The sequence below is a fragment of the Tenebrio molitor genome, chromosome 9 (genome assembly GCF_963966145.1).
Source record: "Tenebrio molitor chromosome 9, icTenMoli1.1, whole genome shotgun sequence".
NCBI lineage: Eukaryota > Metazoa > Arthropoda > Insecta > Coleoptera > Tenebrionidae > Tenebrio > Tenebrio molitor.
In genome coordinates this window covers 10,625,286-10,639,596 of record NC_091054.1, presented here as the reverse complement: position 1 = coordinate 10,639,596, position 14,311 = coordinate 10,625,286, and the positions used below count along the sequence as shown (strand labels likewise).

The window sequence follows — 14,311 nt, the reverse complement described above, 5'->3', positions numbered from 1 at the left end:
CGGGTGCAAGTCACACATTAAACCATGACGGCGACGGCGACCCTGACATAATTAACTGTGAAAGCCCCGTCACATCCAATTGATTAGAAAATAAGCAGAAAAACCGAGAAAGCTTCGTTTCAACTCTGGCGCAGTGCACCTATCGAATTATCGCCCCCATTTAAAATCCACCGTGACGACGTCTTAATTGATCGCATTAAGAGCCGACCTGGTGCCTCGCCACCTCCAAGGAGGCGCCCTTTCTCGTCGTAATTGCCGAAAGCCGGAGCTCCCGATTCGATTAGCGTCCGGGGGCCGCGGCCCCCGCAGCGGCCGCCCCAGCGCCCGATCACCCGGAGCCGCACGGGTCAAGCTTCGGCGGTGCGGGCCCGGTGGTGATGGAACACAAGAACTCGAAACATTTTAATCTGTTGCTCTCTATTGATTGGTCGAAACGTGACTACCATTTTGGTTCCGGCGTATGGTTGGTGGGAAGGCGAGCGCCGCGACGTTCATATAAAACTGAAATCACATCACACTCGCCTCATTGTAGTACGTGCATCCCTCGTGTTTCCTGAAGCTCGAAGGTAAGAGCGTGTGGGGCGGCGAGCGGCCGCTGACAGCTGTGGTGGTTCCCCGGACAGGTTCTTGGGGTGTTTTTTTTTTTTTTTGGGATGGGATGGATAGTTTTGTTTGCGCGTTTCGATTTATCGTTTTGGCTTTGTTGTGCGATGAAATGTCGGCGGGGGGCGGCGCAGTTAATCGTGATTTAGGGCGCTCACGCTAATCGTTTGATCGACTTTTCTCGTGTCGTTTTGTGCAAAAATATTGTTTGAATTGTTGTCGAAAACGAGACAAATATTTTTTCAGACAGTAGCAGTGTTTCGTGTCCAGCTGCCAAAAATTTTTTAATTATTTGCAAACTACTACTGCTCGCGTATTTTTTAACCAAAACTACCACATACACTACAAAATATGATTTGTATTTTAAATATTTTTTAAATTACCGTTTTGGTTATGCCGGATGATTTTAAATGAATGTGACTTTTTTTCATAGGTTGGTAATATTATTGTTGGTTATTCTGCTTTTTAATGTGATAGTTGACATAAACATAGGCGTCCTCGCCTATTTGACACAATTTGTTAATACATAAAATGTCAAAATGACCTACGTACGCCAATGTGTATCAAGTTTGCCAAAATAATTTATGAAAAAAAGTCACCCGGTACTTAGTATAAATATGTTTTTGGGAAATCATCAAAAATATTCAGGGTCAAATGAATCGCGATTTAAATTTACTGAAAATTTATTGTCACGAAACCTAGGAAAAAATTTTATATTTCTGATTAAATTATTAATACAAAATGATTTTTCGACATTTCGTCTCTGAGTGATGGTTGTAGCTCTCATCACATGAGTAAAATTTTCTTAATATACTGGGTGACTCAAGCAATTTCTCATTTTTCATCTGTCACAAAAAGTGGTTTTGTAAAGACGATAATATGGCGGCGAATTAACACTTTCTAACGATCTTGATGACTATCCAGCACCTTTGCTAAAATTTATATGAAACACCTGAACTCTGGAGTGACATTGTACTGTTTCGGACACGGAATCTTGGCCAACATTTTTTAGACATTTCAAAAAAAAATGATGTAAACCAATCATTGGTGTCATAAATGAATGACAATTATTAAAAATCACTTTGAAGTTTTTCTTGTGACATCAAAAAAGCAGGGAAATGGCATTATCCAGTCAAAAGTTGGGTTATATTCAATAAAGGCCAGTTCACACTAATTGGTCAGTTGTGGCCAAGATTCCGTGTCCGGAATAGTACCGTCTATCGATAATATTGTATATCAATTTAAAAAATAATATTTGGTAATAAACAGGAGCAAAGTTTTTCAAGACTATTGTTTTAAAGAAAAAATTACTGAGTGGTCATTTTTAGTGTTAAGTTATTTTATGAGTTTGAAAGAAATCTTTAGGTTTGAAGTTCAGAATTTTTTCAAAATTCAAAATTAAAGATATATAGGCTGTTCCATAAAAGAGTAGGTATTAAGCAAACAGTGTTTAGTATGAAAAGTGGATACATTAAGTATCGGGTGTTCATTTAAATTTCTCCTCAAAGTTGGCGTTGAAGAGGGAACGCACTACGGATTACAGATTACGGTTCAGCGGTTTAAATCTAACCTCACTTTTTGCGTTGTTTGTTTTTAATGTGTAGACTGACGAATGATGCGTTCACAATCGACTCTTCAACGCCTACTTTGAGGAGAAATTTAAATGAACACCCGATGTTAGAGGTAAAAAATCTTTAGTTATTTTCATTTATGATTTTGAAAATCTATAGAAAAGTAAAAGAAACAATTAATGAAAGAACTAAAATTAATGAGTTAATTAAACGATTCTGGATTATTTAACTTTTTTTTAAATGCGATTTTTATTGTCATAATAGGTACAGTTCCAGACACGGAATTTCGGGCATCACTGTCAATTTACTATCAAAAAATGTAAAATAGGCTTTACATTATTAACTTCAATTTTAGCGTTTGCGACGATTTTGATTGACATGCGATTGAGGTGATAGAAAATAAGTTTCAAAATTTGACTTTTGAATGTCACGTTGACAATAAAGAGTGATTTACATCGCAATTTTTTGAAGTGACAGCAAAGTGATGCCGGAAATTCCGTGTCCCTAACTGTACGTAGCTACGTATCTATTAACTTTCGAGAACTTTTAAATTTTTGCTTTTGCAAATTTAATCCATTCTTGCTCAAAAGTAAATAATAATTTGAAAAAAATGCAGAAAAATTATTTATTTCATTTGGTTATTTGTATTTTCTTACAAGTTAAATGTAATTTGCTCAAATTGTTCATATTATTTTTGAGTAAAGCAGTTTTGGTTCAATAGTCATTCATTTCAATAAATGTTATTACGTCTTTAGTACATTTCTTCTCCGTTTTACATTTTTGTTGTCTTCATTTATGTTTTTCTTTCAATAGTCCTTGTCCACTTTTGACACATTTCTGAATATTTTAGAAAACACTTATTCAGTTATGTCTTCTTTTGCATTTTCTCATATCCGTTCTTTTTTCTTTAAATAGTTTCTATTTCTTGTTATTACATTATTCTTCAACAACCTTTACTTACTTTATTATTCTCTCTTTCTTCTCTTCAAATTTACCATTGTTTCTTTTCTTTGCATGTTTTTATTTTTCATTTCTTCTTTCTCTTTTATCTCCTTTCAATAATAAACATACCTACTGAGGGTATTATAGAAACATTTATTATTATTATTATTACAATAAATACAAAATCTTCACTAAATTTATATTATTCAACAATAAATGAACCAGTTGGAGCTGAAAAAACAGAGAAATAAGAAACTTGATATACAGGGTGTCGCATCAAACCGATTATACAGGGTGTCTCAAAATTCGCGAATTCCGAATTCAGAGCGTGGTAGGGAAGGCCCCAGTGGAGCTCGAAAAATACTTAGAAAAAAAAATCGCTTTTCCTGAAGAAGATATAAGCACTTTAAATTTTTTCAATACATAACAGCCTCCATTCCACAGTGACAAAATACTGTTCTAACTACGTTGCCGTTCCATTTTTAAGAAAAATTACAAATATTTAAGATTTTTTTTACTCCAAAGTAAAGCTATTCTTCAAAAAATTGTTTTATATTATTATTTTCCACAATCATTTACATCATAAATAACAATAAACACTGAACTTTTCAGGCTGTATTTGAAGAAAACGCACTTCAAAGAGTGCACCTTCAGACCAATGTATCTTTGCGGGGGGAGATTTTTTTTTAATTTCCATATTTGGACTACTGAAGTGATTTCCTACAACGCTCTGAATTTGGAATTCGCGAAATTTGAGACACCCTGTATGTATTTCCTTTGAGTTCTTATTTTTCGCTGTATTTTACTCGTTTCTTCACCACTGCAAAACTATAATAAATATTTCATTTTCAAGATGACGTCGACTATCATTTCCGGCGAAACGAAGAGAACTGCAAATTGTTTTAAATTCTGTCAAAATTTTTTTCTTTTCCATCGGTAGAAATAAATTATTACTATAGTATAATTCAGAATAAGTGGCATCGCGGTAGGTGTTGATTCTCTAAAGCGAGCTTTATGTTATATCAAAAAATTTTGCAAACATGTGAAACCGTCATTACTTTATTCTGAGGTTATGTCCTCATTTACAACATTTTTTGCTGACGGTCTACGACAATATTTCTTACTTACAACGTACGCAGATAAAAATTTGTTTTAGTACAAACTAGACATTGTCTATATGTGGCAATAAAAATGTTGACAACGTCCATCCAGTCGTCTAGTAAAATAATTTTTATTTCCGACATACTCGTACCTACTTTACACTGTACGTGTCAGCTTTTACAGCTTTCGTCTTTACTGCACTCCTGCAGTTTTCCTTTTTTTTCTGAAAAACGCCACCCCCAATTCGCGTTTCCAAAATGTCTTTGATTAAACCCGAAGATGATTCATAATTAATTGAAAAATTTCCATCCCAGGCGGCTTCCGCAGACCCACCCTCGTTTCTAGTGAATTTAAATTTTTTAATTTCGTCCCGCCGCCCCACGCTACGTTTCTCAATTTTTTCCCGCCCCCACCGGCAGGTCAACCTGATTTTGATGCCCCCCGTGAAACTCCTTGCCTTGCCTTGTTTCAACCTTTTTCGCCTACTTAAATAAACATAATTTATTTCCAATCGCTCCTGTTTGCTTTTTCTTAGCTTATTTGTCTCCGGGATGCGCCGAAGCTCGGGGGAAATACCGCGGAATTTTGCACAAATATCGTTGTATCGGCGGGGGCGCTCGCCGCCGGGGGACGGATGCGTTTCAGCTAATCCGATTCGGCGGTGTCGACTACAAAGGCGAACAGTTTTCTCCGCTCCCAAGAAATAACAATTACCGGAATTGATGCGAATCGGCGGCGGACTTGTTGCCGGTGGCAGATTTAATTTCGGAAACTAATTAATCTAAACGGCTAAACGGAATTATCGCCTCATATTCACGGCTTCTCGAATGGGAAAAGTTGTAATTTGTTGGGAGTTTCGCACACGTCAGGACAACTTCGCAATTATCCTCGACGAAAAGAGAATAAATCGTAATTGTGCACTGCGTTTGCTCTGAAAATTGGGACTCGACACCTTAAGGATCACACCACAATGGAGTCTAGGAAAATTGTAATGAATTAATTGCTCCGAAAGTGGGGAACTTCCGCGGGGAAGTTTCCAGAAAGCGTTGATTGCGTTACGCGCCCGTCCTCACCAACAACTTCATTTCGACTCACAATGATAATAATAATAAAACGGTAATAGGAAGTTGTTTGTGTCGTTAACAGGTTGCGTACGGCAGATTTGCCATTGTAGAGTGTTAAAAAATCAAGGACGTGGAAGCAACGGCTCGGAAATCGGTACACTCGGCTCAATCGTCAACGTCACCGGATTCGATTGTGTACAAAGCCGAGGGAAATCTTTTTGGAAATTTATTTACACACTTTTGTACGCTTAAAATATTTTTTTTGTTCGACACTGTCAAAATTTGAGAATTTTCTCCTGTGTGAACGGATTTTGATAAATTTGACAACTTGTCAAAACTAAACGTCAAGCTAATTTTAACGATTTTCAGCGATTTGGAGCCTTTGGGGGGCTCGTCGAACAAAAAAACCTTGTATTCAACTCGTTCTTGTGTAATTTGGACTTTTTTTGGCACTCGTGGACCTTTAAAACTCTCGTTTCACTCGAGTTTTAAACTGGCCCACTCATGCCAAAAAAGGCCAAATTACACACGGACTCGTTAAATAAACTATGTACAGTCGGTGGACAAATAAAACTGGGACAAAAATGACAATCACATAAGTCAAAATTTACAAATTTGCATCGTTTAATTACGGCTTTGTCACAAATAGGTTAACTTTGGTATGACATATTATATAGACACTGACAAATATATTGACAATTGAATGGTCTGATTTACACAGATTAAATTTTAAGTGTCCCAGTTTTATTTGTCCACCGACCGTACCTACTATTTTTCTACGATCGTGCAAAAATTGACTGTTCATTGTATTGTTTTTAGTGGAAAAAGTGCCTCTTAATTGCTGTAGTGCAATAAAGTCTTTATTGCACACATCTGTCTACGATCGTGCAAAAAGTGAGTGTTTATTGCATTTTTCACACACGACGCACAGGACTGACCTGTTGTTTGTCGTTGTTTTTTCTCGTTTTTTTTTTGTTCGATCGTAGAAAAAATGTTGTATGCAACACGTGCAAAAAGTGTTATTGCACTTGACGTGTTGTCCCACTCGCCTGCGGCTCTTGGGACAATTTTCACGTCGCGTGCAATAATCATTCACTTTTTGCACTTGTTGCATAAATAACTATTAGTGCACAATAATCTGTTGTCTGCAAGATCAAGTTCTAAGAAAGTTTTATCTCATGACGAAAGGACAAAAATGAGCTTTTGACATGATGCTTTCGACAATAAAAAGCATACAATGTCAGATGTGGGGGTAGCTTAACAATCCAATATCTCTGAAAAAGATTAAATTTTTTTCGATTTAGTTCTTGTTAGTTCATTATGTATCAAGTTTCTGTAATATAATGTTTTTGTTGTTTCACAAGCAATTACATTCGTTACGTTCAGATCATCACAGGATCTATAATTTAAAAAGCATACTTCCAAACAAGTATTACAGAATGACAATCCAACACAAATTGGAAGTTGAGCCGAGTGTAGATATCATATTTCAAATGACATAATTAGATTTTTTATTTGAACTGAATTTATTTCATTCTTTTGATTATTTTTTTTATATATCATTGTTACGTATTATAAAGTGTAGATTCAAACTCCAGATTTTCACGGTTTTAATTCAATAAAAAAAGTTGCACTTCTTTTTTATTTTTATTTTTTAAACAAGACTGAATTTATTTATAATCATTATAATATGTTTGACGTCCTATGTCGGCAATTTGAATGCAGTGACATTTGGAGTTGAGCCGATTGTACACATACATCATCATTGACACAATTTTTTAATTTCTTTTAGTTTAACTCTAGCAAACTCCCCAAAATAGATATTTTCTTACTTTAAATTTTTTTATTTAAACATAAATCGTTCTTACGAGCGTTTTTTCTTAAAAAAAAAGAACTTTTCGGTATTAATTTGTTTGTTATCTGTAAATCTGTCAAAATTCGTCAACACCTCCCTAGATCTATTTAGTTTCGCCTCTTGACAAAGCCCCAAGACTGGGAAACGCGACCCACCTCCATTGAAAGCTCGAGCTTCCCCGGCTTTCGAAACTGAAAAAACTCCACGTGTCGCAAACTCCCAGCTTAAGCTCTAATCGCACCGGTAATGCCCACTTTCAACAAGCACCCCCTCGCCTCACCTGAAATTGATTGCGAAACATCTGCACTTCGTTTTTCGTTGGAAAAGTGTGGAAAAACTTGTGATGGAAAAATCGCACGTGCGTCAACTTCTGCGACGTCATTAACTCGTCCATTATTAAGATGAAAACTCGTCGGAGAATTTCCAAACGTATCGCACGAATTGGTTCCGACAAAAATAGTTGGAGAGTTGGAGAAGTTGACACAATTTCGGTCGGTTAAATGCAATCGCTTTTCGCGGTGGCTTGTCGGCGCCGCCGCCCCCGAAGCCGGTGTTGTTTTGTAATTTTGATTGGGAAAAGCTCGCTCGCCGTCCTTTGAAGTGGGTTTTTTAGAGGCATGTGAAGATGTTGTTGTACGCCGCCCCCGCCCGTTCCATTTTCTCCGAATTAACTCCCGGATAAATTCTTGAAGGGATATTTATGAACTTTGCAGCGAGTAGGAAATTGCAACGCTTTTTCATTACTTTCTTAAGTGGCTTTTTCACAAAACGTCCATTAATATAATTGAATTTAATGCCTCTCGTTTCTCAGCCCGCCGCCCCCTGTCGGCGGCCCATTGATTGTTATTTGTGGGGCGCTGTTAACCGAATAATTAATTTTCGTTTGTCGTTAAGTGGGGTCCGTCCCCAAAATGGCCCCCGATAAATTTTACTCCTTCGATTTTAGGACCACAATCGGCGAGCTTAATCGAAAGCTCCACTCTCGCCCCGTTCCAGAATTTATTTTTTTTACTCTCTCAAGACAAGTACTCAGTTCTGAGGCTGCATTTAATTACACTGTTGTAAATATTTAAGCCGATCTAATTACGAAAGCTCTCCATAAAAAGCTTCTAGGGTTTCTTGTCAAAATTTCTATTGGTGAGCGAAAAGTGAAACAATCAGGATCAAGTGGTGTCAGACGTTCGACAGCTTTGTTTTTCTTTTGCCTGAAAGCCCGCATTTTTCTTGAACTATTCGGGAATTTTCGGAGGTGTCAGATCGTGATCGATGAATTTTCCTGTGAGAGCTTTTAATCGAAAGCTCGGGTCCAGTCAAACTGCAGCTTCATCCGTTCGGTTGAAACATTTATAAATGTGATAAAGCTGCCTCATAAAAAATGTAGTCGGCGAGCGAATTATCCTTCCGCCGCAAAAAAGCTCGACACTCGTAAACCCTTCCCTTCAGCGATGCACAAACGGGATTACGCCCGGAGGCGATAATCCCGCCTTTTTGTCTCAGTTTTGCGAGTGGTGCACGTGCGAAAGCTCAAAGCTCTCCTAATCCTTCTCCAGTCATCAGTTTACCTAATTAATACAGAATTCAGGAGTAAACGAGCTCGAATCAAGATTTTCAGGTGAAAATTCAATTTCGGGGGGCGGCATTAATTTCTCTTTGATTAAGCGAGGGGGAAAAATTCATCGAGAATCGCCGTTAATTGGGGGGGCTCTAGCCGTAACTCCCTTTCGATAATGTAATCGTTGCGCCGGATTAATCCGGGAGCTTTTCACCCCATCTTCTAATTTTCTGGCCCACCTTGGCGCTTTTACGTCCAAAAGTGCGACGCTCCCATCCTTGCTGATCGTCCTAATTGCAGCCAGTTATAAAAGCTGAGTGCTCAATTGCTCCGATTCGACTTTTATTATTATTCTCCAATAAATTCCTTCCTGGAACAAAATAAGTTTATCGCCGGAAAGCTTTCACGCTTGCGGTTTTACGCCGGCAGCAGGTGCGAAAGCTCCACGACCAGATCTCACATAAAATCTAATTGCAAGCTTTTCGGTAAAAAATTTCATAAAGCGACTTGCGTAACGTCTTCAGCACGTTCACACAATCATGGCGCAAGAAAACTTGCTCTCGAAGTTGTGCGTTGACGTTTATGTTACCAACATCTAAACTTAAATACCCCAAAGAAGGTTTTACTTTATGTTACATTCAGTTATGTGTGTTTGTGTTGCCAACGTGTAGAATTAAATATCCCAATGAAGCTTTTAGTTGATGTTATGTTCTGTTATGTGTATTTGTGTTGCCAACGTTTAAAGTTTAATACCCCAGTGGAGCTTTTACTTTATGTTACGTTCTGTCATGTGTTTGTGTTGCCAACTTGTGAGCTAAAATACCCCAATGGAGCTTTTACTTTATGTTACGTTACGTGCCGCGCTCTATCTCTTTCCCTTCTCTTAGTGCGATTATTTTTGCAGCTGTCAACATATCAAAAATGTCTGCGCAAGTACCTCACTACCTGTTCAGGACCTTGCTGGTCCTCTTCGTCGCCACCTTGGCCGTGTCCAGCGCCAGACCCAACCACTTCGGGGACCCCAACCAGGTACGGTCCACCTCGAAGGACGATGACGTCACGTGCGTCGAGTCACGGCCGCCTTAAACTCTTGTAGTTGTATTGAATTTGACGGTAACGTCGTAAAAGTAATATGCAGAAGTGGACGGGCGAGCTGACGGCGATGCAAATTGCGAGTCCGGGATTAGGTCCGGGGGAGATGTTTCGTAATGGAATTATTGTAGCTGACGGTTTGGTCCTGCCTCCGTCCGGAATTTCATTCGGAATTTGTCTAAATTGTCGTGGATGATATGGGGAAATGCAATGTTACCGTTGGGAGTGCAATTTCCCCTAGGGGAGTTTCAGACGTCGGGGACGATATCGTAGAAGAATTGTTTGTTTTTGGAAGTCGGCGTGCGAGAGTGAGTTGTTTGGGGAGTCGGTGCGGATGGAGTCCTTGAAATGTTTACGAAAGGAGTTAGAGGCGAGAGTTTGGGAGTATTTAGGTGAAAAGACGCGCTGCGTGCTAAATGACGTTTCATTTTTTGGTTTCTAAAATTTTGCTTGTCTTTTCAGTTCTTTTATTACTCATTTTTTACGTTCTTTATTTTATTACCGTTGTAACGAGCGTTCAGAAAATATGTGTCGTTAAGCAGGCAGTCGTTTCCTCTCTCTCTCTCTCTCTATTACAAACGCAAATCGTCTCTTTAGTTGGTATCTCTTGACATTTACTTGACAGTTTTGATCATCATTTTATTTTAAATTAGATCTTCAAAATAAAAAAGAAATAATTCATACCGGTATTCGTTTGTTGAATAAATGACGTTTGACGTCTATGGTTTGACAGCTGGCGAAGCTACGCCATACGTTAATAGAAACAAAACCAAACACCAGGCGACTTGCCCACAACTTTTTGAACGCTCGTTACTAACACATTTTTTCTGTTGTATCTAATTTTCTTCTTCTCGACGTTTTATTTTCTTTTGCGTTTTTGTTAATCAACAAAAATGATCTTTATAACATTACCACGCTCCCTCCAAAATCATTCTTATTTTAAACTTATTGATAGCATATACAGGGTGTCGCAAAATTAACGTATTTCAAGTCGGGGGTCTTGTAGGGAAAAATCTTAGGAATCTAGAAAAAATAAAATAAAAAATATAGGGGGGGGGGTCTTTACAAAGATATATGGGTCTGAAGGTTCAAACTTTTCATCATGTTTTCTTCAAATAAAAAATATAAATGGTTGACATTCATTACGAAATATGGTGAGGATGATTATGTAAAATATTAAAATAGAAATGAAGACATTTCTTGAAAAAACAGCTTTATCTCGAAAAAATAACTCGGAATACGATAATTTTAAGACACCCTGTATTTATTTTAATCTTTTTTTTTACTTTATTTATATTGTCAAATGTTGTATGTTTTTTTTTTATATTTTATTTCATTTTTTTTTCTTTCGAAATCTTTCTTTACACTCGATCCCTTCACGCTGTAGTGCTTTCACTTTGTCCATTTTGTCAACGTTCTCCTTTTATTATTATCCTCCCGTTTTCCCATTTATTTTTATTATCTTCCTGCTATTCATCAAACTTTCAAAAGACGGAGCAACATCTCGAACCCGGCAAACAAATTTCCTCCAGATCCGTCCCGGATAAGAAACCATCCCGTCGCACATTCGCCCTTGGACCGCGCGACAATTTGATAAGAGCGTCGCTGACGCACTCGCCCCTTCGGGCCCCGGATCCCCTCGCGATCTTTATGCAAAGCTTTATGGTCATCGCCGGCGCAGCAAACTGCATTCGAAGCGCATTTAAGTCGATAATCCCGGAAGCGCCCCTCAGACGTGCGTTGACTTTCAGGTGGTGGCAGAGGGCGACGCCAACAACTTGTTGGATTCGGGGCTGAAGCCCTGGCAGCTGGAGATGCTGGCGCAGCGGCTGTCCGAGATCAGCCAAACAGGGGGAGACTACGGGTGGGACAAGTCGATCCGCAGCCCCGAGTCCAAGCGCCAGAGCCGCTACCGTCAATGCTACTTCAACCCCATCAGCTGCTTCAGAAAGTGAACGACTCCAGCACCAGCCCGACGTCTGTTCATTTGGAAATAAATAAATCTCGCTGTATCATGTAATATAAAAATGATGGTATAAAAAGTGTTTAAATGTTGCATATTTTTGATCTGGACTAAATTACGTGACGTAGCCCGTAGACAAATAAAGTCGTCGAAAAATTTTCATTCTTTTCGTTTTATTAGGGTGCGTTTCGCGATCGGATGCGGACGACGCTGAGGGAGGGAGACAGCTTGATGGGCCCTAAAGGGTGGCTGGATCGCCTCCGAAGTGCACAGCGGAGTGAATCGTCTTAATTAGATTGTTGCCATAGAGAAGCTTTCGAGGTGTCACAGACACGGGGTTTATTTTCACTCGATTTGGGAACAATTGCTTTGAATGCGTGACGAGAACGTAAAGATGGGACAGGGTGGAAAAAAATTGGGGAAGAGATAGAGGGAAGGATTAGGTGAAGGGTGGAATATTTGCAGAGAGGTCGAGTGACTATAAATGATTGAAGCAAAATAATGGATTGGCAACACTGATGCAGTTGGTAGTGCAAATCTTCTCGTGCATCATCTGTCAATCATTTCTATTTAGGTTAAGTTAAGTCACGAAGTACATTGTTTTGTTTGTTTGTTTCAATTTTGAAAATTGCGTGTGTCATGCCAACGATGTTGCCAACTAAAGATTTCAAATGTGTCACCAACATAACAAAATAATTTTCAATCATTGATAGTCACTCGGTATATAAGTGGACATTTACAACAAAAATATAAGAGATAGTAAAGAATTTAAAAAAAAAAAAACGTCAACATGCTTACATAACCTCTAATTTACACAGCGAGTCATTTGACAGGATCTGCAGTCTCCACAATCACAGTCAATGTTGCCAATATAATTTAAAAATCACAGCGTACTCTAAATTACAGAAGGACTGTTTAAGTTGGCAATACAATTAAGAACATGTTTTGTTCGGCTATTTACAACACTGCAACCGGATATGTTTTGTTCGTTTATTTGACAGATAGCTGACGTAACAGCTGATAGGTTATGACAGTAAAAATTAACGGTAAAAAGAAATTAAACTTTAGATACAGAACAATAATTTATGGTAAAAAAAAATTAAACTTGAGATACAGAACAATAATTTATTTTCAATGTCAAGTCAACAACCTGAAGTTACTCGAGTTGTGCCATTTAAAACTAAAATTCAGTACTTATTACTACCAACTTAAAAACTATTAAAAAAAAAACAAATAGTAAAGAACCAAGCATATTTATTGCAATGGCGTATTTTCGAAGCGATGTTTTTCACGCCCACTCCCTTCTAAGCACGTACGTCTATGTCTATTGTTAAACACGGAATTGTCATCAGAATGACCAACATTTGCATTGCCAACATAAGAAAAAACGCCACAATTTTTTAGTCACTTTGTAGAAAAGAATTAAGAGTACAACAAAAATTGTGTGCGAAAGCGTTTATTGGAAGTTGTTTTTCTTTAAAAAAGGTACTATGGCGAGCATGGAATTTCGGGCAGCAATTTACATGTCATTTAAAAAACCCAATGTAGTCAAAGCTTTATTGTCATAACTGTCATAATAATTAATTTTGACGGAACTTCAAAATAAACTGTCACAATTATGCACAATTATTTTACATTTTAGTTATTGATTTCCAAAGTTTACTAAAAAAGACGGTTTAGTTCTCAGAAAATTACATCTAAGCACTTGCAGCTTTTCAGAATTGATGAATGCAATTTGCAAAATGATATGAGACAATAGTTGATATTAAAATGAGGTTATTAATACGTCTAGCATCTAAAGCCTATTTCACATTTTATATCAGTCAAATTTCAAGTCTGCCTGAAATTCCGTGCTCCCAATAGTACCATTAAAGAAGTAACACAAGAAAGACAAACTTGAGACAAAACGAGGAAATTGCCTAATCAGGACTGTCCCATCGAAGGAAATTGAAAGTTCCAGAATGAGCGTTCTTTGTCGATCCTCTGGTATCACTTTCCTGTCATTTTTTTTTAAGTAAAAAGAAACAGTTAATCTTTCATAACGGAATAAAGAAAATAAACAACACTCGTGTTCTCTTTAATTTGTGATCACTGATCAGTTTTATACGATCGGGACCTTCCCAATAAAGAATTAATTATCTGCGAAATTTTAACTGTGAAAAAGCGAATTAAATTATTTCGAAGACGGTAGTTGCTTTCACGAGCATCAAAAGAACATTCTCTTAGGGAATATCATGTTTAGAGAGTGATCTAATGTGCAAATTAATATATCGTGCCTTCATCACACGACAAAAATGATAAGACACCCTCCACATCATAATCCAAGCTAATTGGAAACACAAGACGGATCCAAAAGACAAGGAAGGGATTATTATTACTTTGCAAACAAAGAAATTCTATTCTACCCAAACTAATTAAGAATGACATTTCCTACCCCCAAACTGAATAATAACTTTTTTCTTTGTTTCTTCTTTTTCGTCTGTCTCACGTTTAATTTTCGTAAAGTTTCTGCAACTTTCAGCCTATTCTGCGACACAACTCGTAGGTCATTATACCCCTCACAAACTT

At 37.7% G+C, this 14,311-nt stretch overlaps 1 protein-coding gene across 1 annotated transcript; it reads left to right on the top strand.

Annotated features, from left to right (window-relative positions):
- Window positions 1-413: 413 nt before the first annotated feature.
- On the top strand, window positions 414-11,905 carry AstC (Allatostatin C). The gene is made up of 3 exons (XM_069059389.1): window positions 414-566; window positions 9,593-9,717; window positions 11,532-11,905. Exons 2-3 carry the CDS (start codon window positions 9,610-9,612, stop codon window positions 11,733-11,735), a joined length of 312 nt encoding a protein of 103 aa, XP_068915490.1. The 5' UTR covers window positions 414-566; window positions 9,593-9,609; the 3' UTR covers window positions 11,736-11,905.
- The last annotated feature ends 2,406 nt before the right edge of the window (window positions 11,906-14,311 follow it).